Here is a 27,856-nt window from a genome sequence, read left to right on the forward strand (position 1 = left end):
TTTGCTCAGTAAGTGTTAGCTAGCATTTACTGTTATCATCATCATCATCATCATCATTAAATTAGGCTTGGGCCACAGTTACTTGGGATTAGAGCAATCCTGGCTCCCCACTTGTTACTTCAAACAGAGAATTGCCAGATTTTTTTAGAAGGAAAAGATTTTCAGGTTTCTTTCTTTCTTTTCTTTTCTTTCTTTCTTTCTTTCTTTCTTTCTTTCTTTCTTTCTTTTTCTTTCTTTCTTTCTTTCTTTCTCTTTCTTTCTTTCTTTCTTTCTTTCTTTCTTTCTTTCTTTCTTCTTTCTTTCTTTCTTTCTTTTTCACATTTCATTCTCTTCTGAGTTGGGCTTCTTGTACAGAATGACTCTTGGAAAGATTACTTATTAAAATAAGAAATAAGTTTACTTATGAAATGTCATTTGATAATTTAGTTGGCATGAAGTTACCATACTAATGTACACAGTGTATAACAGATTGAACTCAAGAGATTTATTTATTTTTTTTTATTCTGCAACTCAAGAGATTTAAATGACAGAATAAGTGCATTATCATAGGCGGTGACAATGACAACTATGACTCACTGGCAAGCCATCCAAATTTGACTGTAGGTTTGACCACACCATTTTCCACCAGAGTGACAATCGAACTCTCTGACATCTTCATTTATTTCTTAATCATGGCAATGTTAGTATCCAGAGTGCTTTTTGGGGAAGATGGAGGAAGCAACACGTAGGTTATTAAAACAATAAAGGGATGGCAAACTAATCTGATTAACTTCATCAGGAAACAGTTCTGCTAAAATTTGATGGCAATGACTGTTTCTTAACGAATGCTGCACTTTATTTATTTTGTACTTTGAATGTTTCTCTCCAGATTAACAAAACTTCGCTGGAAAAAAGATGATTTCGGATACAAGCTGAGGCGTAAGCTATTATTGCTTACTGTGGAGAGATATACCTTATACGTACTGACGCAGCAAAAGATTCTTCTTCTTTTTTTCTAAAAGTCACATAATCCCTAAGGGAAGAACATCTTGGACTGAAGCAATCAGCCTATCACAGATCACACTGTTTGGCTGTGGATAGGTATTTGCTGGTATAAGACCACAGTCATGGTTCTGACTAGTGTACCTATTTGCTCCCTGGATCACCCCAGGTCTGGATAGAGAGAAAAAGAAAATGCTTATGGTTGTATTTGCACTTTAAAATTCACAGAGAACTTTCTTATATACTATTTCATTTATTGGTCATAGCAAGAATTAGTTATTCTTTTTCTCCAGATGAGGAAATAAGGATCAGAGAGGATAAGTGACTAACTCAAGTTCACAGAGCAAATAAATAGCAGAACCAGACAAAGAACTTGAGAATTTTTGATCCATGTCCTGGAGAGTCTCAATTTATTCCTCAAGCTGTTTTAATTTATACTGAATACTTTGATTCTTGGGTCTCCCCCCTCTTCAGTGTGAAGGGCAGAGTACAATTGATTCTCAGTAATACCTAACAACTTATACTTTTTTTTCCCCCTGGATTTTCATTTTCCTTTGGCTGGGAATGTACACATCTTTTTATTGATTTATTTGTTCAACAAGCATTCATTAAGCTCTGGCCATGTACCCAGTTCATGAGTCAGAATAAAGGTTACATAAAAGTTTCAGGCAGGGAATAATAAGTCTATATATTTAATCAACAAGAACCAAACATATCTAAGAAGCTTATCCCCCTCCTTGTTCACATTCAAAAATTGATATCGTAAGCCTTCTGCCACTTCTTGATTATCAATGCATTGATTATCTATTTTTGTGAATTTGAATCTAAATCTCAATGATCTGAAAAGTGATCAGCATACTTTGATTCTGGCATGAACTTGAAAACTGTGAGTGAATTTCTTTTTTTTTTTTTTTTTTAAAGATTTTATTTATTTGACAGAGAGAGAGATAGCGAGAGCAGGAACACAAGCAGGAGGAGTGGGAGAGGGAGAAGCAGGCTTCCCGCTGAGCAGGGAGCCTGATGTGGGACTCGATCCTGGGACCCCGGGATCATGACCTGAGCCGAAGGCAGACGCTTAACGACTGAGCCACCCAGGCGCCCAGTGAATTTCAATATTAATTTAAGCAAAACATAGTAGGGTTATGAACAAAGTAACAAATGATCATTTTCATAAATACTATTCATTTCCATTTCAAGATGAGAAAGATAAGGCCTAGAACTGTTCGACTTTACATAGAAAGCAAGCTGCAGAACCAGAACTTGAAGACTACATTTTTAAGACTACATAATTCAAATATACATTCTGTAAAATCTAGATCACAGCCATTTTTTTTTTTTTTTACAAAATTAAGTACATAAATCTTTTTCCTGGAGAGCTTGAGAGATTTTTATATGTACCGTTTCCCATTAAAAATTCTTTTTTATTTTTATTTTTTTTATTTCTTTATTTGACAGAGAGAGACACAGCGAAAGAGGGAACACAAGCAGGGGGAGAGGGAGAGGGAGAAGCAGACTCCCCGCTGAGCAGGGAGCCCGATGCGGGGCTCGATCCCAGGACCCTGGGATCATGACCTGAGCCGAAGGCAGACGCCCAACGACTGAGCCACCCAGGCGCCCCTCCCATTAAAAATTCTTAATTAATAAAAATATTTTATTAGTTTTCTTTTTTTTTCACAGCATCTCTAAAGAATAAGGGAGGAAAAATATCATTTCAGCCTGAAGATGAATAAACGAAAGTACTGGGAAGGCAATGTGCTTTTCCTAATTTACTTGAGTACTTTAGTGTTAGTGTTATTAGAGCATAATGGTATGGAGGGAATCACTGTTTATGACCTCCAAGACTGAACACCAATTTTTTAGTTCCACTGATGTTATTTCACTGAATACCAACTTTATAAAAGCAGAACCTTCCTGATCTATTTATTTTATACATTAACTTTGAAAAAGTATTTACCAAATGCCTTCCAAAGCCAAAACTATGCTAAGCACTGGGGGTACAGTGATGAGTAAGAGAGTCATGACAGAGCCCTCACAGTGTTTATCATCTAGAGCAGGACCATCCAATAAAAATATAATACAATACACATATATTACTTAAAATTTTCTATAGCCACCTTGAAAAAGTAAAAAGAAACAGGTATAGTTAATTTTAATATTGTATGTAACCCAATAATTTCTAAAATACGACCATTTCAACACAGGATGAACATATACATTTTTGAGATACACTAAATTCTTTTTTCAAGTTAAGGTGTGTATTTTACATATATGATCTTCCAGTTAGGAGCAGCCACATTTCAAGAGTTCCATAGACACATGTGGCTACTGGCAACTGTATTAGACAGTATAGGTCTAGGAGAGAAGTTAAATAGGAAGCAAGCAAGAGAACAGTGGAAGTGCTGTGACAGGGAAATGCAGTGCTACAGGAGCATGGAGGAGAGCATCTCAACTAATCTGTGTAGAGCTAGAAAAAACCTCCTGGAGGAAGTGACACCTCACTTACGCTCGAAAGGATGAGCCGGCACTAGCGATAGGAAAGGATAGGGGTTGGGCACTTTAGTGTTAATGTTAATAATACACAAGGCCTGTAAGTGAGAGCGACTATGGTGTGCTGGAAAGATGAGACTATAAGAACTTTAGTATGGTTAGGACAGAGATTATTGTGGAGAGCAAGAAAGATGAAAATGAAAAGACAGGTAAGAGCTGGTCCATGAAAAGCTTTGCAAACCATGGAAAGGAATTTGGATTTTATTCTAAGGAATTCATGCTTTCTAAAGACTTTAAGTCTCTATTTATGGAACTAGCAATTTCAGACTGAAATGTGCTCCTCTTCACAGAAATACAAGGGGAGTAAAACAGATGGAGATGACAAGGCTAAAGCAAGATGACCATTTATTAGAGGTGAGGAAGAGTTTGGTTCTACATTAAATTAGTCCCTCAGGTCATTTTCAGGTCTTAGATTTCATAAATCTAACTTTTTAGTTATAACTGTATTAGAACATAAACTAGGCTTAACAAAATGTGCTTTGTTATTTATGAATTATTTTTGGAGAGAACACTAACATGTGTTAGATATTAATATTAAAATTTCTGGCTAGTAGTTCTAAATAGTGTGTATGAATAGTGAAGTCCCACAGGTTGTTTTTGGAATGATAAATTACTAATTTGGTAATTTACAAAGTAATTCATGGTAGTTTTAAGTGTCCTGTTCCAAACTGCAGCCTCAAACCTGTCTTTTGGTGCTTACATGATATTGGAAGAGTACTGGAACTGTAGTTACTTGTACTAGCAAAAGGCACTAGGCTTTAGGTTTTACAAATTACAACTTAATCACTTGAATTATTATGTAATTCCACTAAGTATATTGTGATTACAAGTGTCATGGTCTTCCTTGTCCTAATGGATTATTAGCTTTTTGAAAGTAAAGGAAGTGATTTATATTTCCATCAATATATGGGCTTTACTATGTGGCATATTTCCCAGAGTGCTTGATAATTTTGGACATACTTAGTATGATTTTATTAGAACCAGAAAAGATGTCTGAATATAGTCATAGCATGTTATAGCCTGCCAAAATACATGTTTGTTAAATAAAGATATTGCTTAGGAACTGTACCAGGTTGAATAGTGTCCCCCAAAGTTTGTGTTTACGAGGAACCTGTGAACATAACTTTATTTGGAAATAGGGTCTTTGCAGATATCATTCAAGTTGAGGACATACTCTATTAGGTTGGGCCCTAAATCCAATACAACTAATGTCCTTATAATAAAAGGAAAATTTGGACACAAAAACATGTACAGGGAGAATCCCACATGATAGTGGAGACAGAGACTTAGTGATACATATACAAGCCAAGGAACACCGAGGATTGCCAGACACTAGGAATGGTCAAGGAGGCATTCTCCCCTAGAGCCCTGCTGGTAACTTGACTTTGGCCTTTCTAGCCTCCAGAACTGTGACAGAATAAATTTCTGTTATTTTAAGCCACCAAATGCATGGTACTTTGTTACTGCAGCACTAGAAAACTAATACAGGAACCTTACTGGGCCCTCCATTGCTTTCCATATTTCCTCTATGAGTAGCTCTCTTAAGACACTTCTATTTAAGAGACTTGACAAATTAATCCCTTTCTCTGTTCAAGTGTCTCAGGGTAGTATTTTACTCTGAGCATTCCTATACAGTCCTGCTCCCACCGAAAGAGCTATACCCTTATAGCCCAGAGCACTTACTTTTGCCATTAATTAATTTAATCAAATATTACATAAACTGGTGAAATATGAATGCAAAATGAAAGACATCTGCTGTTCTCATGAAAACTAACGTAGACACTTTGGAGACTCTCGATAAAGGTAAGTCATGTAAAAAATGCAATCAAATTAGATGCACATGAGGTAATTATGAAAGATAGAAAAATTATAAAAATCTAGAAAATATGTTCAGATTGCTCTGTAAGTACCTTTAAACTCTAACTTTACTTTAATAAAAATAAAATCAGAGCTGTAGAAGATACACCATGGTTGTGGTTTATGTAAGAATGGACTTTGCAGAACTGCAATTAGGACCCGAGCATCTCCATATATATAAATATGTATAGGTTCTATAATTCTCCACATGTACCAACTTTTTCTATTACCCACACAATCATAACTTCAGACTATGATAAATAAGGGGATTTCCACTATAAGTAGAAGAACCATGTTTACTATACTATGCTTTTATTCAGCTACTTACCAGTCAGTAAACTTTGTGAATAGAGGCTCTGATCTGCTCCCCCCTTCCACTGTTAGTACTCAGTATAATGCCTGGTATTTAGCATCCTCTCCCAAAATGGTTTTTGAATAAAAGAGCACAAAATGCAAACCCATTTTTTTTTTGTTTTTCCCTTTTCCACAGAATTATATCATCAGTAAATATGTATTATTATGGGTTGATTTGAGCCATAAAAAAGGACTCATTATGGGGAACTCAATCTTTTAATGGCATTTATTTAATTCTACACATATATGAATATTCTCATTTTTATGATATCATTTCTCATAGCCCTAATATGTTTTCCACATCATAATCCTTCTGAAAATACTTAAACTGTTCCTATTCTACATCTTGATATAATTTCTGTGTAATGCCACAGTGTTATTACCCCAAGTTTGCAGATTAGGACCCTGAGACAAAAAAGTTAACTCAATATCTTAAAGGCAAATTCCCAGTTATGCCTCAAATTCATGAACTTCCGAATTCTAGATTAGTACTGACTTTGCCATTAACTAGGCTGTCTACCTTGGAGGAAACCACTGACCCTCCCTGAGGCTCAGTTTCTTCAGTTATCAGATGAGGTTTTTTGACTGGATGATCTCTAGGATGCCCTTAGCCCTGATCCCCATTTTCAGCACTAGAAAATTCTGGATTTTCTCATGTATAAAAATATGGGAGACAGAGAACAACATATACAGCTAAAGAATGACAGAAAGGGTAAGGTAAGGTAGTAATGGTTAGTGAGTATAGAGTGGAAAGAAAGGGATACAAGACAGAGGGCAAATTAATGCAGTGTGCTAATACAAACTCTTTTTGGGAAAAAATACCATGGCATATTTTATGATCATATAACCTATAAGAATTTTGCTCTTACTTGACTACAGGAATCTCAGTAGTAAGTTGGAAAGGCCTTGAGGTGTGTATAAAGCTTAAAAAATTTAAAGACTTGGCCAACTCTATATTTTATTATCCTAAGTAAAATAGAGTTTTATTAAATTATGTCATAAAACAATTGCTATATGATCTCTAAATCTTCATCTGAATGAATTTATAATCAAGTTTTATTCCTTAAACTATACATAATATTAAGATAGAGGCAACTAATATTAGGTTCTTTTTATAAGCTACATAATTATTCATTTTCACTACTTCTTTATCTACTTAAGTAACTTAACAGGAGCCATTGAAAAGAAATCCTAATACATTTGGTAAATAAAAATGATGTAGGGCTTCAGATGGCCCAACAAGATGAAGAATTTAACACTGGAATTCTGTTAAATAACCGCAGGAGTTGTATTTTTGCCTTGGAAAACTTTCATCACGGAACACAGCTGTGAAACAACTTTGGCTTCAAACAGAAAGGCTATAATAAAGCGCCTCCTAGCTAGACTTAAGTTCAAGAGGTTTATGGTGGCAAACAGCACAAAAGATGAAATATTTCAATAAGCCCCTCAGGCTGATTTAGTTAGCATTCACAAAGTGGAATAACCTATACATCACATACCCTTTGTTAGCTGGTTGTTTAGAATAGATGTATGAGTCACTGGATTTTATTTTAGCAGTTGGGCAATGCAATTCTCCTTTTGCCCAAAATATTAAAATGCAGAAATGTGAAACTAAGAGAGGTAATGTCAGATCTTATACAGAATGCTTATCAACCACTGTGATGGATCAAGAAATTCTTCCGCTCTTGTCATTCCACATTTCACTTTGGTAGGCATAAATGATAAATTACCTCTATAAAAAAAAAAAAATCTATTGTTCAACTAATCAGCAACTACAGTGTATTTTCTTAAATTGTGTGGGGGAGAGGTGTTGGAGGGGAGAAGCTTGCAAAACCAAAAGAAAGCTGGTATGGAGAGAAGGATACGCAAGATTCTATCCTGCATGATTTTAAGTACAAATGAATCCCTCTGGGGGTTTGGGGGATATATATATATATATATTTTTTTTTTTTTTCCTCTCAGACACTGTTCAGAATTAATGAGGGTACCTGCAACGATGCTGGCAAGCTGCTGGGTTCTGGAGATGGGGTAAAGGCTGCGTGCCTGAACGATTGCTGAAGCGATTTTCTTGGCATGCTTCTCCTCCCCGTATGTTCTCAGGATGGATGCAAGTGCCTGTTGATCTAAAGCGTTCACAACATCAGCTGCGGTGGGCATGTCAGGGTACCTACGCACAAGAAGAGCCAATTAGTTTGCTGACGTCAGTTTTCATTGACAAGAGGTGAAATTTCAGAGTACTGAAGTCAGGCATACACAAAGAGTCTAAGAGAACGTCTGAGGTTTTTTAAAGTCAGAGACTGAAATCTTAAACAAACGAAATAGATTTTCCATTTCAAATACCCATCATAAGAGCAATAGTGGATTGTGTGTGACATTCATCAAGGTCAAGGGCAGCAGGAAATTAATATATTTTACTAACCTTTAATTCACAAAGAAGTTATTATTACTAATGCAGATTTCCCCTAAACTAAAATAATGGAAAATGTTTGGATTTAGCTTGTTCAAAATTTAAATTACTGCTTGATTTTGTTTTTCACTATAAGAAGATACAAGATATGGACAGATATTTAAAGGCGCCTATATCTCAGGAACTTAATTCTGAGATTATAAAGTAACTGAGTACTTATATGGGAGCACAAATTGAACTTAGAAAGTCTATACAAGAAGATACTCCCAGTCTGTTCCCCTCACAAAAAACTGAACAACCTTAATGGTAATAATGTATGTTATTTCCAATGTTTAATGATATTGGTTTATAAACCCATGACTAAAGTCACCATGGGGTAAAACTTAGGAATCAAGAAACAGTACTAAACAAGCCTGAGATGGTAATTTCAGGTGCAGGAGACAAAGAAAAAACAACCTCTAGCCAAATAGAATAGATCACAGTAGTAGCAAATAGCATTCACTCTGTCAGACCATTCATTCCAGTTTACCTTCCTTTAGGGAAATGTGTGAAGGAATTCTAAGTGATGAACCAACTGAGGCCTTACTTATTAGTAAGATAGCTTTGTTAACAGTACAGTTACTACTCCTGTAGTTAATGTGTTGGACTGATTGTCAGTATCACACTGTGAGGACTTTAAGTAATAAGGATATGGTAGCTTTAAGACCTAAAGACTATACCACAGTGGGGCTGTGAAGAAACACCTGAATCCCTTCTTAAAAATACTATACTGCACCTTGTTAACATGCCTAGTGCCTCCAGGAGAAAATTTTGTTGTTGTGTTTGGCTTTTGCCCTATTTTGCCATGACCTCTCCCTCCCTCTCTCTGTCTTACTGTGTGTGTGTGTGTATGTGTGTGCGTGTGTCTGTGTGTGTGTGTGTGTGTGTGTGTATGAAAGAGAGACACAGAGAGAGAGAATGAAACCTTGCTTTCCAGATCTGACTCATTTTTTTTTGGCTACCATGGTACCCCCAGACTAATGAACATCCTATAAGGTAGCCCTGTTTCCATCTCAATAGCCTTTGTTCTTTCAATAATAGCTTTAAGGATAAAGATTTGGTCTTTAGAGTCAGATCAACAGAGGTTAGAATCCCAGACTTGCTATTCATATTGTGTAAGTTTTTAAACCTACTGAAGCCCCAATTGCTAACCTGTAAAATGAAATAACAATGCTTTCCTCATAGAATTGTTGGAAAAATTAAGAGTACATGCAATTGTAAAATAGATAGTAGAATGTCTGGCATACAGAAGCTCAATGAATGTCTGTGTCCCAGATCTTGCCCATTCCTAGATTTGCCCATCATCCTTAGCCTAATGGACAACATCCTAGCTAGATCTTACGTGCTGTGTGTTCAACTGTCCAAACCACTGAGCATTGAAATGAACCTTATTAATGATAGTAAATTCAGACCCACAGGATATAGTCCAGCTCTACCAGGACAACTCTAAGATTAGTACGGATGTACTTAGCAGTTTCTTATAATACCTTTCTACTTTTAAGTAAGACCATTAAACAGCATTTTGCTCAAATATAGTTCAGTGGATAATGGACATAATTTTATTTTACCCTCATGTTAACACTGAATAGCAATGTAGAAGTTTCCATTTACAAAAGGGGCAACACTGAAAAGCTGATAGGCTGCTAGGAGACTTCAGAATAGGCATTCACAGTGAAGTCAAGATACAAAATCTGCCCCCCGCCCCAAATTAACAGGTGAGAGATCTTGTCGGTTCTCCAGAAATCACTGATTTAAAATAACTGCACTAAAGACAGAAAGAAAATATTAACACAAGTGAAATTTATTAATTTCCAATGAAGAATACAACTGACAACAGAATTAGACCTGCGAGTCCTTGAAGCTGTGTTTCTTTTTGCTACATGAGAACCTTTTGTAATCTGAGATCTGTTGTTGAAATCAGGATAGCACAGACTAAACTATGCTATACGAGTCCAGTGTTAAATGACAACAGGTTAGGAAAGCCTCTTGCATCTACCTTCATCACAGAGATATATTAGCTTCCAGGATCTGACTGGCCATAATTTTTGGCTTGGACTCCCTCGCCCCATAACACCACTTGGATCAAGTATTGGATATACTTGCAATGATTAGGTTATACAGTCTATGCTATCTACCTGGAAGCCACCCTGATTTTTAAGATATATTTGCTCAACACTAATCTCATCCATTATGTATTGACTTAGAGTTTAATGCTCAAGGGCAATTTTATTTTCAGGTTCTTAGGGGAAAACTTCAAGAACCCTGATTCACAGACTACAATTTGCTGAAAAGTCTTTATATTAACAATATGGGGATTTACTACCATTAACTAGAAACTTTGTTCATTGTATTTCAGAAGGCATCCTCCTTTAACAAGACATAGGAACAGAAGAAATTTGCTTGACATTTTATTACCTCTACACAACAACCTCAATCTCAAACATGAAAAGATATTTGACCTTTACTATTAGTCACTGCTTTTTAAAGGATTTTCATTATTTTCTTTTATAAGCACATTCTTCATCCTATGAATGCCAACTTGTGCAAAAGAAGTGTAAGATTCAGAACAAAAAGGTTCCAACAAGTATGGGTCACAATCCAAGTTACCAGGTCATATCAAAACATGGGGAAAAGGCTATATGTGAATAATTACCATTGAACAAAGCATTTTATGGGAAAGAAGTCAAAGTCAACTCAATATTAATTTGCTGACTTAAACAGGACATTAAATTTCTTATATACAGGTCCTTCTAATAGATTGGAAGACATTTTGGAAAATCTATTTGTCTCAGTAGAAATGTTTGTGCAGGTTAAAACTGCAGATTAGTAACAGTAACAGAATGGTTTGCTTATTTAGAAATAAGAAAATCTAATATTCCTCTTGGAAGGTAAGCTTCCCAAAGGTGGGGGCTGTGATACATAATTTGGCAGTGGTGGTGGGGCATGAAATGAGGAAGAAAAACACGGTTAAGCTTTGTACGTACAGGCTATTCCGACCCTGAGCCAGTGTTAGGCAGAGAGACAAGTGCTAATCTAAGCTTTAAAAATTAATTTAGGTTTAAAAGAACTTATCCCACACTTTACTAGAATGTGATCATCTTTGTGTTATATGCACTTCCTTGAATAATGGAGAACAAACTTTCCAGGGTGGTGAGGAATGAAGAGGAGGTGTAAAGCTGTCCTATACATAGTACTATGTTGATACAGTACCATAAACTGTAATTTCTCTGGAGAAGGTTAAACCAAAGTGACTGTACAAGAGACAGGACAAAACATACAATTGCTGACCTCCAGAATCTTGCATTTTATTTAGTATTCAAAAGAATATGCATTAAATATAATTCCTTTTACATCTCACAATAGGCATAGTTGGGCCTGGATAGAAATGGATCCATTGTTTCAGTATCACATTTATCAATACTGTTTGTAGTCTAAAGGCTCATATTGTATCTATAAAAAAGATAATATGAAAGTTATCCTCTTCACTATTTTGTGTAAAGATAGCAATGATTCTTCTTTTAGAATCTCAAATCTAGAGAAACACTAAAATCTATAATGACTAGCAAACAAACCTGATTTATTATGTATGGATAGTGTTAGGTGTGGGCGTGTGATGGGAATTCTGCAGTCTTAAAAGGAAATTAAATCCAGAGTGTTTCTGCAAAATTGATTTCTTGTTGTGAGGAGAAATGCTTTATCGATACTCACCTGCCACCATCCATTCTCATGTCCAAGGGGCCGTCCTTCCGGAGGGAAAAACCTCTTTCAGGAGCATCAAGTTGCATGGAGGAACACCCAAGATCCAAAAGAACTCCATCCAAAGTCCCTGGCTGCACTCCAGCTTTCATTAATAAGGCTTCTGCCTGGCTGAACTGGCCTAGCATAGCTCGGATCTGTTTACTGTGAATAAACCCAGGAGATGGAGAAAAGACTTTGTTATATTAAATTCTTAAGGTCTATGATCAATGGAAGGAAGCACAGCCTATTATTAGCTTATTTAACCAATATGTATTTAGTAAGGACCAATCACATGCTTGGTACTATATAAAGACATATGGAAATGGAAACTTTACATCCTTGGTTTCAACACCAGAGGTGAATTAATATAATTTTATTTTTGCTAATAAACAGTTTATTGTATATTCTGTGAAGGTATACAGTAAGTTCACGAATTTGCAAAATTCCTTTGTCAGATCAGGTCATTCATAGTTCTTTTAAAAAAATCTCTTACTCATTTGCACAAAATAAACTCTTTTCCAAAAAAAAAAAAATCTTAAATCTATGGGTCAGGAAAAGAAGCATATATCATTTATCAAAAGAATAAATTTAGAGATAACAAATGCTAGTGAGGATGTGGAGAAAGGGGAATTGTGCACTGTTGGTGGGGATGTAAATTTGTTCAACTACTATGGAAAACAGTATAGAGCTTCCTCAAAAAATTAAAAATAGAACTAACATATGATCCAGCAATTCCACTTCTGGAAATATATCTAGAGGAAATGAAAACATTCTGTTGAAGAGGTATCTGCACCCCCATTTTCATAACTGCATTATTTATAATAGCCAGAACATGGAAACAACTTAAGTGTCCATCAACAGATGAATAAGGAAGTTGTGTACACGTACACATGTACACACACACACACACTCACACACACACACACACACAAATGGAGTATTATCCAGCCTTAAAAAAAGAAGGAAATCTTGTCATTTGTGATAGTCTGGATGGACCTTGAGAGCATTATCTAAGTGAAATAAGTCGGAGAGAGAAAGACAATTATTGTATGATGTCATATGTGAAATCTTAAAAAGAGAGAGAGAAAACCAAATTCATTAAAAAAAAAAAAAAGAGTGAGAGAGAGATCAGATTTGTGGTTACCAGAGGTAGGAGATGGGGAAAAGAGAATTGGTGGTCAAAAGGTACAAATGTCCAGATAAATAAGTTAAATAAGTACTAGGGATGTAATATACAACATGACAACTACAGTTAACACTGTTGTATGATATATAGGTAGCTGTTAAGAGAGTAAATCCTAAGAGTTCTCATCACAAGGAAAGACATATTTTTTTCTTTTTTTATATTTATATGAGATGATGGATGTTAACTAACTTACTGTGGTAATCATTTCACAATATTTGTAAGTCAATCATTACACTGTACACCTCAAACTTATATAGTACTGTATGTTAATAAAAAATAAATTTAATGAGTAAGCCAATTTAAGTACAATAAATAATAAAGCAGAGATCACAGAAAAAAGATATGTCAAACATCTTCAAGACAAACACTTTAGATTGTTCTATATTTTTCCCATAATTTAGGATAGGGGTGCTGTGCAGCTGCACACCTCAAGCATGAAGCATGAAACTATGCTTAAAATAAATACCTTCTTGAAGAAATAATGTTTTAGCTTTCACCAGGGATTTTGAAGTGAATGGAGCATTCAAAATCAATAGACAGGCAAGAAGTTGGGATCACCTTGCAGCTATACTAATTCTCCTTCCTACACAAAGTGAGATGCTGCCTGCAGGGTTCTTCAGAAGCCTTAGGGCAAATGGTATGCATTTTGGATGGGGAATGAGGAGAAAAAATTGGCAACTCTCCCAAGACCTTATTCCCTCCATCTACAGGTGGATAGGGTAAGTTTGGATTTCAACAGTGTTGGGGAATTCATGTTTATGATGTTATTTTTTTTTTTTAAGATTTTATTTATTTATTTGACAGAGAGACAGCGAGAGAGGGAACACAAGCAGGGGGAGTGGGAGAGGGAGAAGCAGGCTTCCCGCTGAGCAGGAGCCCGATGCGGGACTCGATACCAGTACCCTGGGACCATGACCTGAGCCGAAGGCAGATGCTTAACGACTGAGCCACCCAGGCACCCCTATGATGTTATGTTTAGGGAGAACTTCATTGCTCATTGGTAATTTTTCCCCAGTTTCTGATGGAGAAACTTGATTTTCAGATTCACTCACCAAAAATTCATTGGTTATCTGCTATATATCAGACATTATGTTAACTGAAGGTATATAAAGATGAATAAAGCATGGCTTTTCAAAGCTTTGAACTGAGAAAAAGAAATATGTAAATGAATAATTTGTGAAACAACCTGATGGATGCTAATAGTAGAAAGATAAATTGTTATATCTGTATTTGGAAATACACAATGAATGCTAATACTAACACTGGGAACACAAATAATAGAATACTGGGATTGGAAAGCAACTCACAAATCACTAATTCCAATTATTTAACTGATGTTTGAATCTTTTCCGTCTCCACCATCACTGCTGGGTGGGGTGGGGAAGGGGGAGAGTCACTGTTTTAACCACCTCCCATTCTCCCCGTCGGTGAGGGAGGGATTCCCATTCTAGAATTATGGAAATGGTTGAAAGAACAGCACCTGGCCACTGGACAGATGAGATTGACAGTTTATTAATCACACATCCTTATAGCCCAGGGGAGGAGGGCAGCATGTACCATGCATGGCTACATGTGGGTTGCACTCAGGAACAGAGTGGGCAAGCAGAGGCTATAATAAGCAGGTTTTAAGTATCAAAAGAGCCGGTGACTCTTGGTTCCCATGAAAGAATGTGATTGGCTTGTCTGAGGAATTCCATGGGCAGAGAACTGAAACCCGCTACTCAGAGATAAGCAGATGTTTTTACTTATCCCTTTGATAATAAGGGTCCTTTGGCTCAGGAACCTTATCTGTGAGAGCACAGTGGGGAGGAGAACTTGTGGTTGGGCCACTGGAAGGTCTTCCAATTTTCCCCAGATGTCAAGAACACATAATATTGGGCTTTAATTTTAAGGCCTTACCTGACAACCATCTAGCTCATGTTTGAACGTTTCCAATAATCAGAACTCACTACTGTTTTTTGCTAATTATTTTTTAGTTGATAACTGTTTCCTCACCATTTCTATATTTTTTCCCCTTGATATTAGTCTATGTAAAACAACTGAAAACCTACAACCATGGAAGCCTTTCACATATCTACTATTAGTCATTGTAAGGGATATTTGTTGGCAGCCTCTTAGTTGGCCAATCTCTCTTCCAGCAGGACCTCAAAATTTCAGCCATGTATTTTGGGCGAGACTGATTATATCTATGGTGGTTTATATGTCAACTTGGCAAGGCTACATTACCTAGTTATTTAATCAAACACTAATCGAGGTGTTGCTTTGTAAATGTAGTTAATAATCGGTTCACTTTAAGTAAGGACATTACCTTTAGTAATGTAGGTGTACCTCATCCAATAAGGTGAAAGGCTTTCCAAGAGCAAAAACTGAGGTTTCCCAGAGGAAGAAGAAATTCAGCCTCAAGACTTCAGTATCAGCTCCTGTCAGAGAATTTCTAGCCTGATGGCCTGTCCTATCTATTTCAGACTTGCCAGTCCTACAATTGTGTGAGCAATTTCCTTAAAATAAATCCCTTTATATATTATATATTATATCCATCAGGATTCTCAGGTGAAACAGAACCAGTAGGAGATATACATATACACACACACCATTTATATATTTAAATATATATTTTATATATAATATTTATCAATATGTAATATACAAGTGTGTGTGTGTGTGTGTGTGTGTGTGTGTGTATATCTTCTGCTGGTTCTGTTCCTCCTGAGAATCCTGATGGACATAATATCTCAGCTCAAGACATAGATTTGTGATTAGCCATGCTAATTTGCACACACCATCCCTATGGCCCCTGTAATTTGTTCAGAGATTGGCATGTGCCACAATTCTAGCCAATGAGATACAAGAGATATTTCCTAGGGATTTGGAAAAAGAAAATTACTCTTTCTTTCAATGAGCTATATAGGAGGAAAAAGGTTTTTCAGACTCTCGCTTGACATGAAGGAAGCACATAGCCCTAATAGTTGCCAGCAGATATCCTGACCCAAGAAGAGAGAGAGTGGCAGCCAGTTTCGGTCAAAACTGTAGAAAGCAAAATAGAAAGATTAACTAGGCCACTAGATTGAGCCTCACTTAAAATCCAACTTGTCTCAGAACTTTTGAGTTATATGAGCCCATAAATTATGTTCATTATTAAAGGCAGTTAGAAGTGCTTTTTTTTCTTACAATGGCAAACCTCATAACTATTATAGCTATTATGCTCCTCAAGTTTTCTTTCCTCTAAACCATACAACTCTTGTTTCTTCTGCTATTCTCCACACACACACACACACACACACAAAAAAAAACCTTTCATCATGCTAGTTGCTCTTTTCTGAATATGTTCCAATTTGTCTATGTCCCTAGATCTAAATTCCATAATGATCAACACAGAATGAAGTCAATTCTGGCCTTTTCTTGTTCTAGTTATTTTATTAATACAGCCCAAGGTCAAAATAGTTTCAGAATTTATTTCAGACCATTGCCTTATGTTACCTAATAGTTTTCAGTCTTTTAAGTTCCTTTTTTTAAAATTCATTTAACATATAGTGTATTATTAGTTTCAGGGGTAGAATTTAGTGACTCATCAGTTGCATATAACACCCAGTGCTCATTACATCAAGTGCCCTCCTTAATGCCGATCATCCAATTACCCCATCCCCCCATCCACCTTCCCTTCGGCAATCCTTAGTTTGTTCCCTATAGTTAAGAGTCTCTTATGGTTTGTCTCTCTCTCAATTTTCATCTTATTTTATTTTTCCTTCCCTTCCCCTATGTTCATCTGTTTTGTTCCTTAAATTCCACATATGAGTGAAATCATATGGCATTTATCTTTCTCTGACTTATTTCACTTAGCATAATACCCTCTAGTTCCATCCACATCATTACCAATGGCAAGATTTCCTTCTTTTTGGTGGCTGAGTAATATCCCACTGTATATGTGTGTGTGTGTATGTGTGTGTGTGTGCATACACATAAACACAAATAACCCACATCATCTTTATCCATTCATCTGTTGATGGACATCTGGGCTCTTTCCATATTTTGGCTATCGTGGACATTGCTGCTATAAACACTGGGGTGCAGCTGTCCCTTCGGATCACTATGTTTGTATCCTTTGGATAAATACCTAGTAGCGCAATTGCTGGATTGTAGGGTAGTTCTATTTTTAACTTTTTGAGGAACTTCCATACTGTTTTCCAGAGTGGCTGCAAAAGTTTGCATTCCCTCGAACACTGTAAGAGGGTCCCCCTTTTTCTGCATCCTCGCCAACATCTGTTTCCTGAGTTGTTAATTTTAGCCATTTTGACTGGTGTGAGGTGGTATCACATTGTGGTTTTGATTTGTATTTCCCCGATGCCCAGTGATGTTGAGCACTTTTTCATGTGTCTGTTGGCCACTTGGATGTCTTCTTTGGAGAAATGTCTGTTCATGTCTTCTGCCCATTTCTTGACCAATTTTTTGTTTTTTGGGTGTTGTCTGATAAGTTCTTTATAGATTTTGGATACTAGCCTTTTATCTGGTAAGTCATTTGCAAACATCTTTTCCCATTCCATAGGTTGCCTTTGAGTTGACTGTTTCCTTTGCTGTGCAGAAGCTTTTTATCCTGATGAAGTCCCAATAGTTCATTTTTGCTTTTGTTTTGTTACCTTTGGAGACATGTCTAGCAAGAAGGTGCTGCCCTTTCAGTCTTTTTCATGTACACAGCTGCTAAGCTTCCTACATTATTGTATTTGTGCAGCTTAGTTTTGTCAATTGTTGCAGATCTAAGTATAATTTCTGCCCTACACATTTACTACAACTCTCTAGGATCCAGGTATTACCTTTAACTACAGGAATCTTTTTTATACTACAGCAAAACCTCAAACAAATCACTATTGCACATTCTTAATTCCTGGGGGTTTACAGCTATTATCCTGTTAATATACTTGTAAAATAAAAAAAAAAAATCTTATAGGGAATGCTTGCATTCTTGGGTGTCCTCAAACATGACACACAACAGTTTTAGGCCTGACTTTCAGTAAATAACCAAAATGTCATCCTTGGGTGCAAAACTCAGTTTAATACACAAGTATGAGACTATCATATGGGAACAAAAGTAACCACGTGGCAACACTACAAAGTAAATCACGTGTTTAAGGCAGAGTTTTCTGATGCTGCATCAGTTACATGTTTCCAGAATTAGACTGTTCTCACAGTCAAAAAACCATCCACAAAGTTACTGACTAATCTGTCAAATGAAAACTCAGCCTTAACTTTAGACCCCGGGGCATTATTTCATATATGCAATTAATGTGAGGCTAATTTTGCTGGACAGGCACATTCCATGGCCCCTTTTCTCTTTCTTCCTCCCTTCCTTCAAATTTTAATTTTCAGAATTTTTGCATATGTATTTTACAAGGGTTATAAAACAAGTAACAGAAAAGTGTGAATTGGTAAGGGACGATCATGATGGTCACAAAACAGAGGCAAAACAGGACATTTAGCCATAATTACAAATGCACGATTTGTTCAAATCATCATTATTTTCATTTGTCATCACCTTAGGCTCCCCAGGATGTAAGTAGAATATTGCCTGTGACTCAAAGCACATGCTACCTGAGAATGGTTCTGCAACCCAAGCCCAAGAAAAGCCAAGCTGCTTAGCAGTAGAGTGTCAATAATACCTTGGTTGCTGGAAGGCATTTTTTAGGTTCTTTGTGATGATCTTGATTCTGGCAAGTCACCTGCACTTAGAGTACAAGTTATGGGTCTGTTTGTTATAAAGGACTAAGGTGTAGAAGTATATACTGAGGTAGTGATGTAAGAATAGCACAACTCACTGTGTATTTTGACCATGGAACTTTATTGTTCCTCTAACTGCACATAAGGCTTAATAATAGGGGTTAAGGATAAATTCCTCTACAAATTATAAAAATGGATCCAACTCACAGGGTTGAACATCTTGTTGTTAATGTGAGCATTGCCCATATTGGTTTTAAAACCCCCAAACTCCCATGGTTTATAAAAGGCTTGATACAAAAGAAGTACTTTGGCTGCCCATGGATATACAATTTTCAATTGCATGGAGAGAAGACTTTTTTGTGTAGAATCAGATAAAGCAATTTAAAACATGTGAAGTCTGAACATAAATTTTCAAGAAAAACTTTGAATTTGGAGAATAACTCTGAGATAGGCTAGGGAAGAAAAACATCACTATTATACTTTTCCTCCTAGGATTTAACACTCTTCTACCTTAACCTTAACCAGTAATACCAAATAAATGCTTTACATCATTATATACCTCTATCCTCAAGTACAGTAATGAATTTTACCATAGTAAACAATTATGGAATTCAGACATACACAACTGACAAAAAACATAAAAATGGTCCATGAAAATGATTAATAATGATGGTCTTGATCCTTTCTGAATCACCTAACTTTTGCTGTTTGGCAAATTACCCCAAAACTTAGTAGCTTAAAACAACAATCATTTATCAGCTCATATTCTGTGCATCAGCAATTTGGGCTGGGCTCAACTGGGTGATTCTTCTGATAGTGGGTGACTGAGGTTTAGTTGGTCTCATTTGGCCTCACTTACATGTTGGGAAGTTGGCTGGGGTAAAGCTGGTAACTGGACCATGTGTCTCTAGCATCTAGCTAACTAGCCCAAGCTTTAACACCGACTGGTCTAGTTCCCAAAGTAGCAAGGTAGGCCAACTTCAATACATAAGTACTTTCAAGTTCCCAATTATGCCCCATTTTCTAATATCCCATTGGCCAAAGCAAGCCCATAGTTCAGTTCAGACTCAAGGGCTGTAAAATCAGATTTCACCTCTTGATAAAAAGAGTAGTAAAGATATCTTACAAGGGGGTATATACAGAAAAGAAAAGAATTATAGTGGGCATTTTTGCAAACAATATATGCCACCTTCTCTGTATTTAGGAGTGAACTGAAAGTAGGAAGGAGAAAAAAAAAATTCCCCCTAGATTCCCTTCTACTGAGTGAGACTTTCACATTACAGAGCAGCTTCCTCTTACAGGCATCACAAGAAACATGCAGTGGTGTGTGATGGTTGATCTTAGAATTCAGAGGTAGACTAAGGGGCTAGGTTCTGATACCAGAAATACAAATCTGGGCAGAGACCAACAAGGAGTCTGTGCCATAGGGTCTGGTAAGAGCTAATACATGATCATCTGGGAGGGAGTAGCAGGTGGTAGTAGGGGGTAAGAAAGCAATGTGTCAGGAACGAGTTAACATCAAGTAAATGTGGCAGCAAATAGGAGGACTCTAACTGTTGGCCAGACTTTTCCTAAAAAGAACTAGTCATCTAGTTGTGAAGGAATTGAGGTCCTAGGCAGGAATATGGTTAGAGTCAGGCATAAGACAGTAAGTTTAGAGATGTAATTAGAAGCGACCCAGTCACTAAAACCAACACATCAAGTCAGGACTAATAATAAACATGGATCATATGAACTAGGGTGACAAGCAGAGCAATGTAAAGCATAAGTTTTCCCCCTTTAAAGTAGCTTTAAAAAAAAAAAAAGATTTATTTGAGAGAGAGAGAGAAAGAGCGCACAGGCAGGAGGGGCAGGGAGAGGGAGAGAGAACATCAAGCAGACTCTGTGCTGAGTGCAGAGCCCAACTCAGGGCTCGATCTCATAATCCTGAGATCACGACCTAAGCCAAAACCAAGAGACCAATGCTTAACTGACTGTGCCACCCAGGAACCCCAAGAACTAACATTTCTTAAGAAGCTGCCAGGAACAGTAGTACCCAGACACTTAAAGTTTGTTTCACTGAACTTAAAGTGACCCAAATCCAGGGTTCACTTCATCATAAACCTTAATCATTTATTTCGTGTGTGCACTTGGGGACATACCTGTGTGATAACATCCCATAAGAGGATAAGAAGAGCAAAATACAAATAACTTTTTTTTAGGAGGTTGGTCTGCTTACTGTGGTTCTAAGTCCTTCTTACATTATCATCAACATTATTTCATGTAAATCCCAATGTACTACCTATTTTCCAGTCATTAAATTTTATTGATCTGTAGGCACAAACCAAGGGCCATGGCTGCTTTTACCACTGCATTAGGCTTCCCAAGTAAAGAATTCATAGGGAACCAAAACAGTGGATGAAACACGTATCTAGTTTGAGCAATTGTAAGAGCAAACACTGTAGGGTACTTTCTGTGTGCCAGACCCTGTGCTTTATACTTATCAAATCATTTCATTCTCCTGATAACCCTATGAGGTCGGTCACATAATGGCCCACAATCTGCAGATGAAGAAACGAGTACAGAGGGTAAAAGTCATACAACTAGTGAGGGTAGAATTAGAATGCAAACACAGGCTAGTCTGGCTACAGAGTCTCTGTTCTCAACCAATACACTGTAACACCTCTCAACTTTCTACTTATTTAATACCACTTAGATCTCACTCCTTACCATTATGACCTTGTCATGATCAACAAATCTGCCTAGTTTGTCTGATTTTTTCAATTAAAATACTTTAATTGTTTTTAATGTTTGCCATCTCTTCATAGCTATAGGTCTGCAGATTTAGCACTCAAAAATATTTGCTGAATAAGGATTATCTACTAGGTGCTGGACACAGGAATATAAAAATGAACAAGAGCACATGATATAGAAAGGTATATGCACAAACTTAGATAAATCACTGAGATGGTTTATTTCTTTTTAAGAAATAAGAAGATTTCTGCTACTTACCAATCCTATGGTATTGGACAAGTTATTTAATTTCTCTGTTTCAGTTCCCTGTATTTCACGGTGTTTAAGTTTCCCCCTTTAATGCAGCTGAGTATGGTAGAAATACCTCAACAAGTTCTGGTCTCAGACTGAATCAGATCATTAGCTTTCTAATTCTTTATCTAATTATTTTTGAATTTGACTATGATGAGTATTGTTCATCTTGACTCTGGCAAGTCATCTGCACTTGGAATACAAATTATTGGTCTGCTTTATTATAAAGGACTACAGTGCACTAATATATACTGAGGCTGGTGATGTAAGAGTATTTGATTTGTTTGTGTATTTACGATTGAACATATAACATACTCATTCTTCTAACTGTGTATCATCTAATAATTCTGAAGCCAGATTCCTCGTTTGTACTATGCAAACAACAGAGCAGTTCCAATATCACAGAGCTTGTGTGAAGAGTATATTAATTAATATACATGAAAACACCTACTAAGATGCCTAGGCATAGAAAAGCCCTTAATAAATGCTACCCCTCTCCCCCAGCTCCAAGTTGTTTTCTTCCCTTAGATAATCTTCTTACAATTTGGTCACTATGATGCCAGTTAAGAGCTAGGAGCAATGACAAGGATTTCCTTCAAGCTCACCAAATGCAGGTCATACTGGCTGTGATCTTTTGACCAAAAATTTTTTTCTTCAACCTCTTTGATGTGCCTCTATTGGGCTATATTTCTCCTTCCACTTCACCATGCCTATTATAGTTTGAAAACTGTTAACTTTCTTTTTAAAGTTTTAATTTAAATTCCAGTTAGTCAACATACAGTGTAACATTAGTTTCAGGTGTACAATATAATGATTCAACTCTTCCATACATTACTCAGTGCTCATAGAAATAAGTGTACTCTTTAATCTCCATCACCTATTTCACCTATCCCTCCACCCACCTCCCCTCTGGTAACCATCACTTGTTCTCTATAGAAAAGAGACTGTTTCTTGGTTTGCCCCCTCTTTTTTTTTTCCTTTGCTCATTTGTTTGGTTTCTTAAATTTCACATATGAATGAAACAATATGGTACCTGTCTATCTACAACTGACCCATTTCACCCACCATAACACTTTAACTCCATCCATGTCATTGCAAATGGCAAGATTTCATTTTTTGTGGCTAAGTAATATTCCATTGTGTGTGTGAGTGTATGTGTGTGCGTGTATGTCAATCACACCCTCTTTATCCATTCATCAGTCAACGGACAATTGGGCTGTCTTCATAATTTCACTATTGCAGATAATGCTGCTATAAACATCAGTGTGCATGTATCCCTTTGAAATAGTAATTTTGTATTCTTTGGGTAAATACCTAGTAGTGCAATTGCTGGATTGGAGGGTAGTCTATTTTTAACTTTTCAAGGAACCTCCATACTGCTTTCCAGAGTGGCTGCACCAGTTTGCATTCCCACCAACAGTGCAAGAGGCTCCCCCTTCTCCACATTCTTGCCAACACCTACCGTCTCTTGCGTTGTTCATTCTGACAGGTACGAGGTGATATTTAACCATAGTTCTGATCTGCATTTCCCTAATGAGAAGTGATGTTGAGAACTGTTCACTTTTTGATATGTTTATGTTTGCCACACCACATAGAGCTCTTTGCAGACATATTTATATATAATCTAGGATATTTTGATTTTCATATTAATTATGATCACTTAGATATTAAAAGATGCCCTCACTCAAAGATTTCCATATACTGTACATATTTGATTTGATTGTATATTTGATACCCTTGCTCAAAGATCACCTTGCTCAAGGAATATTTCCATATACTGTAGAGATGGAATGAAAAGACATTATTTTTGCTTTGTATAATTTGCTCAAAATCTTTGATAGCATTGTTTTTACTGACCATTGTCTTTCCCTTCAAGAAATACTTCTTAAAAACTGACTTAACCATTCACTCACAACACATATGTACATTTTTTTCAAGAGAGGGAGAAATGGGGGAGGGAAGGAAGAGGGCAGGCTTCTTAGAATCTTAAATCTTAAGCAGGTTCCATGCCCAGCAGGGAGCCTGACACAGGGCTCGATCTCACAACCTTGAGATCATGACCTGAGCCAAAATCAAAAGTCAGACGCTTAACTGACTGAGCCACCCAGGCGCCCCCATAATGTACATTTTAGAATAATGTACATTAGAAATGATAAATGTAATTGTATTTGTATCTCTCAGTAACTCTTTCAGCTGGAGTAATAGCCCCCTGTTCCGGAATAACAGCTTAGCAGGCCTCATAAGTTTTCCACTCATTAATACGTTATAGTCCTATGGCTACTGTGAGTATTATATACATAGCCAGCTCAGAAATTAGACTGTCCAGGGCTCAGTTACAAAGACAAACAACAAATAAATATTTACTGAGCAACTACCAAATGTCAGGCACTGTTCTATATCACCTGTGATATAAGTAAATAAAACATAAAATCCCAATGACTGCAGAGCTTATATTCCAGAGGATAATCTAATCAATATATTTGAAAATGTCCATTTCTGTCTATAGCAGTTTAGCTTGATGAGAACGACTTTTCCATTGAAAAAAACCCAGGAAACCTGGATAATTAAAATTATCTGTTTGAAGGGATCAGAGAGCTACAAAAACAGCTAAGACTTGAGGAGATAAATGGGTAGTGCAAACAAGTGAGCCCGACACTAGAACAGTTCTTCCCCTAAAGGGCCTTTGTTTATTTGCAAGTGGAAGCTAAGAGGCTATGAAACTGAGCAGAACTTTCGGCAACCTCATAAGATGAAGGAGACAAGGATTAAGTTTACAGTCCATCAAGTGGATATGACCAGGTAATAACCCCAGAATTTCAGTTGAGATCCAAAAAGGCTAAGACTGGGTGAAAGGTAGACCAAAATAAGTCACACAAAGACTGAAATATGGTTTCCAATCAGTTCAATCCATACTGAAATAAGGTGATATGGTATTAGATGAATTGCTCACCAGAAGCTACAGTAAATGATATCTGGAAGAAGATACCTTTCAGACTTTCAAAACAGTTCCATGATTTTTCAAAAACAAGGTGTGAAATCAAATAAAAAATTACTAGATAGACCAAGAGATAAGCCCAAATACCAACCTTAATGAACAGATCATAGAAATAGACTACAGGATACAGAATAAAGTTATTAGAATGGACTTTAAGATAACTAATATGCTTAAGAAAAGAAAGGTTAGTTAAATAATTTGAACCCCAAAATGCCTCTATAGAAAATAGTAAAATGAAAATCAGACCAAATGGAAAACAGACCAACACAATAACTGAAATTAAGAATTCAATAGGTAGGTTTAAGACTAGCTTAGAAAATAGCCCAAGAAAGGATTAGTGACATAGAAGATTGTTTAGTGGAAAGTATTAAGATTAAAAAAGGCAGAGGAAATAATTTGGAAAATACAGAGCAGAGCATAAGACAGGTAACATGGTAAAGAAATCTAACATATGTATAACTGGAATTCCAAAGGAAAGGAGAGAGAAAATGAGGTAAAAACAATGTTTATAATGACCAAGAGCTTTCCAAAATGATTCAAGATTCCAAGCCACATATTCAAAAAGCACAATAAACTCCAAAGAGGATATACACATAAACAAATCCCCCCCAAAAAAACAAAAGAAAATAAAACAAAAACCAGCACAATTTGTGAAGACAAAGGGAAATTAAAATATTAAGGTCAGAGAAAAGAGATATACTTCATTCTTAGGGGAAACAGAACTGAAAAGATGAAAGCCAAAAGACTGACAAATTTCTTTCAGAAGTGAAAGGGAAATAAAAATACTTTCAGTTAAAGAAAACTGAGATAATTCACCTTTAGCAGACCCATACTAAAAGACATACTAAAAATGATTTTCTTCAGGCAGAAGGAAAATAATCTCAAGTTGAAATAAAATGCATGATGAAATGAAGATCACTGGAATGTATAAACATATCAGTAAATCTAGATGAATATTGACTGTATAAGAAATAAAAATTTCTGGTGGCTTTAATAAATATACAGTAGTAACAAAAGAGGCAAGAGTGTGATAAGTGTAGTTAACAAGTTTTAAAGTCCTTACAACTCCAATGTCCAGAAAGAGATTAAGTACCAATTTATATTAGATTTTCAGAGGAAATTATGCATGTTGTGAACCCAGAGTAACCTTAGAAAGAATAGTAAAATAATATATAACATATGAGCAACCAGAGAGAGAAGACAGAATAATAACAAAAAAAGAAAACAATAAAGGAGGAAAAAAAGGAATGAAGAATAGATTAGACAGGTAGAAAACAAACAAGAAAATGGTAGGTAGGTAGAATAAAACCCAAATATAACAGTAATTATATTAAATATTCTTAGACTAAATATTTAAATTCAAAGTAAATATTTTCAAAATCCATATGCTGCTTATAAATAACAACATACGTGTTAAGACACAGAAGTAAAAGGGGAAAAATGTCATGTAATTGCTATAGAAAAGAAAGGTTATCAAATACAGTAGACAGAAACAGTAGTAGAGGGACGCCTGGGTGGCTCAGTCGGTTAAGAGGCTGCCTTCAGTTCAGATCCTGATCCCAGGGTCCTGGGATTGAGTCCCGCATTGGGCTCTTTGCTCAGCGGGGAGCCTGCTTCTCCCTCTGCCTGCCTCTCCCCCTGCTTGTGCTCTCTGTCTCTCTCTCTCTGACAAATAAATAAATAAAAATCTTAAAAAAAAAAGTAGTAGAAATAAAAGAGGTATTTTACCATAATAAAAGGATCAAATCCACTAATATGACATGTCAATTATAAATCTGTATATACCTAATAATAAAACTTCAAAATATGTAAGTAAAACTTGATAGAACTAAAAGCAGATATACATAATCATAATGGTAGATTTTTTTTTAAAGATTTTATTTATTTATTTGACAGAGAGAGACACAGTGAGAGAGGGAACACAAGCAGGGGGAGTGGAAGAGGGAGAAGCAGGCTCCCCGCCGAGCAGGGAGTCCAATGGGGGACCCAATCCCAGGACCCCGGGATCACGACCCGAGCAGAAAGTAGATGCCCAACCGACTGAGCCACCCAGGCACCCCATAATGGTAGATTTTTAAATATCACTCTTAGTAGGGCACCTGGGTGGAACAGTTGGTTAAGCATCTGACTCTTGGTTTTGGTTCAGGTCATGATCTTAGGGTTGTGAGATCAAGCCCCATGTTGGGCTCTGTGCTGGGCATGGAGCCTGCTTAAATAAATAAAATAAATATCACTCTTAGTAAATACAGAATAAGCAGAGATATAGAAGACTTCAAATACACAATTATCAAGTCTGATATAATTGATATATAAAACTCCCCACTCTAAAACTACACAATATACATATTTTTAAAGGTACACTGAATATGTAAAATATAGACTATATGCTGGACTGTAAGATTAGTTTCATCAAATTTCAAAGAACTGATATCATACAGAATATATCTTCTAAACACAGTGGAACTTAATTGGAAATTGATAATAGGAAAATAACTAGAAAGTCCCCAAATGTTTGGAAGTTATGTAATACACTTCTAAATAATCCAGAAAAAATGAAAATAAGTAAATATTTTTAAACTAAACACCCGATGAAAATGCATCAAAACTTGTGATACATTTTTAAAACCACACTTGAGAAAAATTCACATACTTAAATGTGCATATTTGAAAAGGATGAAAACCAATGATCTATGCATTCATTTTCACAAATTAAATAACAACAGCAAATTAAATTCCTAAAAAGAGGTGGGAAATTCCAAATAGGAAAAACAAATTATAGAAATAGAAAAAAATATACAATAGAACGAATTAAACAAAAACCAAAAATTTCTTCCTTGAAAATACTAAGAAAATTGTTTCACCCCTTATAACAATGATCAAGAAGGGAGAAGACACACATTATTAATATAAGATATGAAAAAGAACATGTCACTGCAGATCCTATGGATACTAAAAATGTAACAGGAGGAAATTGTTAGCAACTTTGTGAAAATAAATTTGAAATTTAGAACAAATAAAAAAA

General features: G+C 36.2%; 1 protein-coding gene and 1 long non-coding RNA gene across 3 annotated transcripts in view; both read right to left on the minus strand.

Annotated features, from left to right (window-relative positions):
* LOC145716168 (uncharacterized) overlaps positions 1 to 27,856 on the minus strand; it is a 453,113-nt gene that overhangs the window by 64,357 nt on the left and 360,900 nt on the right. The window lies entirely within an intron of this gene.
* Positions 1 to 27,856, minus strand: part of METTL15 (methyltransferase 15, mitochondrial 12S rRNA N4-cytidine) — a 183,412-nt gene that overhangs the window by 31,234 nt on the left and 124,322 nt on the right. Inside the window, exons 4-5 of one of the 2 annotated variants that reach the window (XM_031025070.2) lie at positions 11,894 to 12,085; positions 7,728 to 7,906 (exon numbers count right to left, since the gene is read on the minus strand). In XM_031025070.2, coding sequence (XP_030880930.2) covers positions 7,728 to 7,906; positions 11,894 to 12,085 — 371 coding nt within the window. The remainder of the gene's footprint in view (positions 1 to 7,727; positions 7,907 to 11,893; positions 12,086 to 27,856) is intronic. The other variant, XM_081798434.1, reaches the window with a different exon arrangement.

The sequence above is a fragment of the Leptonychotes weddellii genome, chromosome 11 (assembly GCF_054177405.1).
Source record: "Leptonychotes weddellii isolate Sample4059 chromosome 11, ASM5417740v2, whole genome shotgun sequence".
Lineage (NCBI taxonomy): Eukaryota > Metazoa > Chordata > Mammalia > Carnivora > Phocidae > Leptonychotes > Leptonychotes weddellii.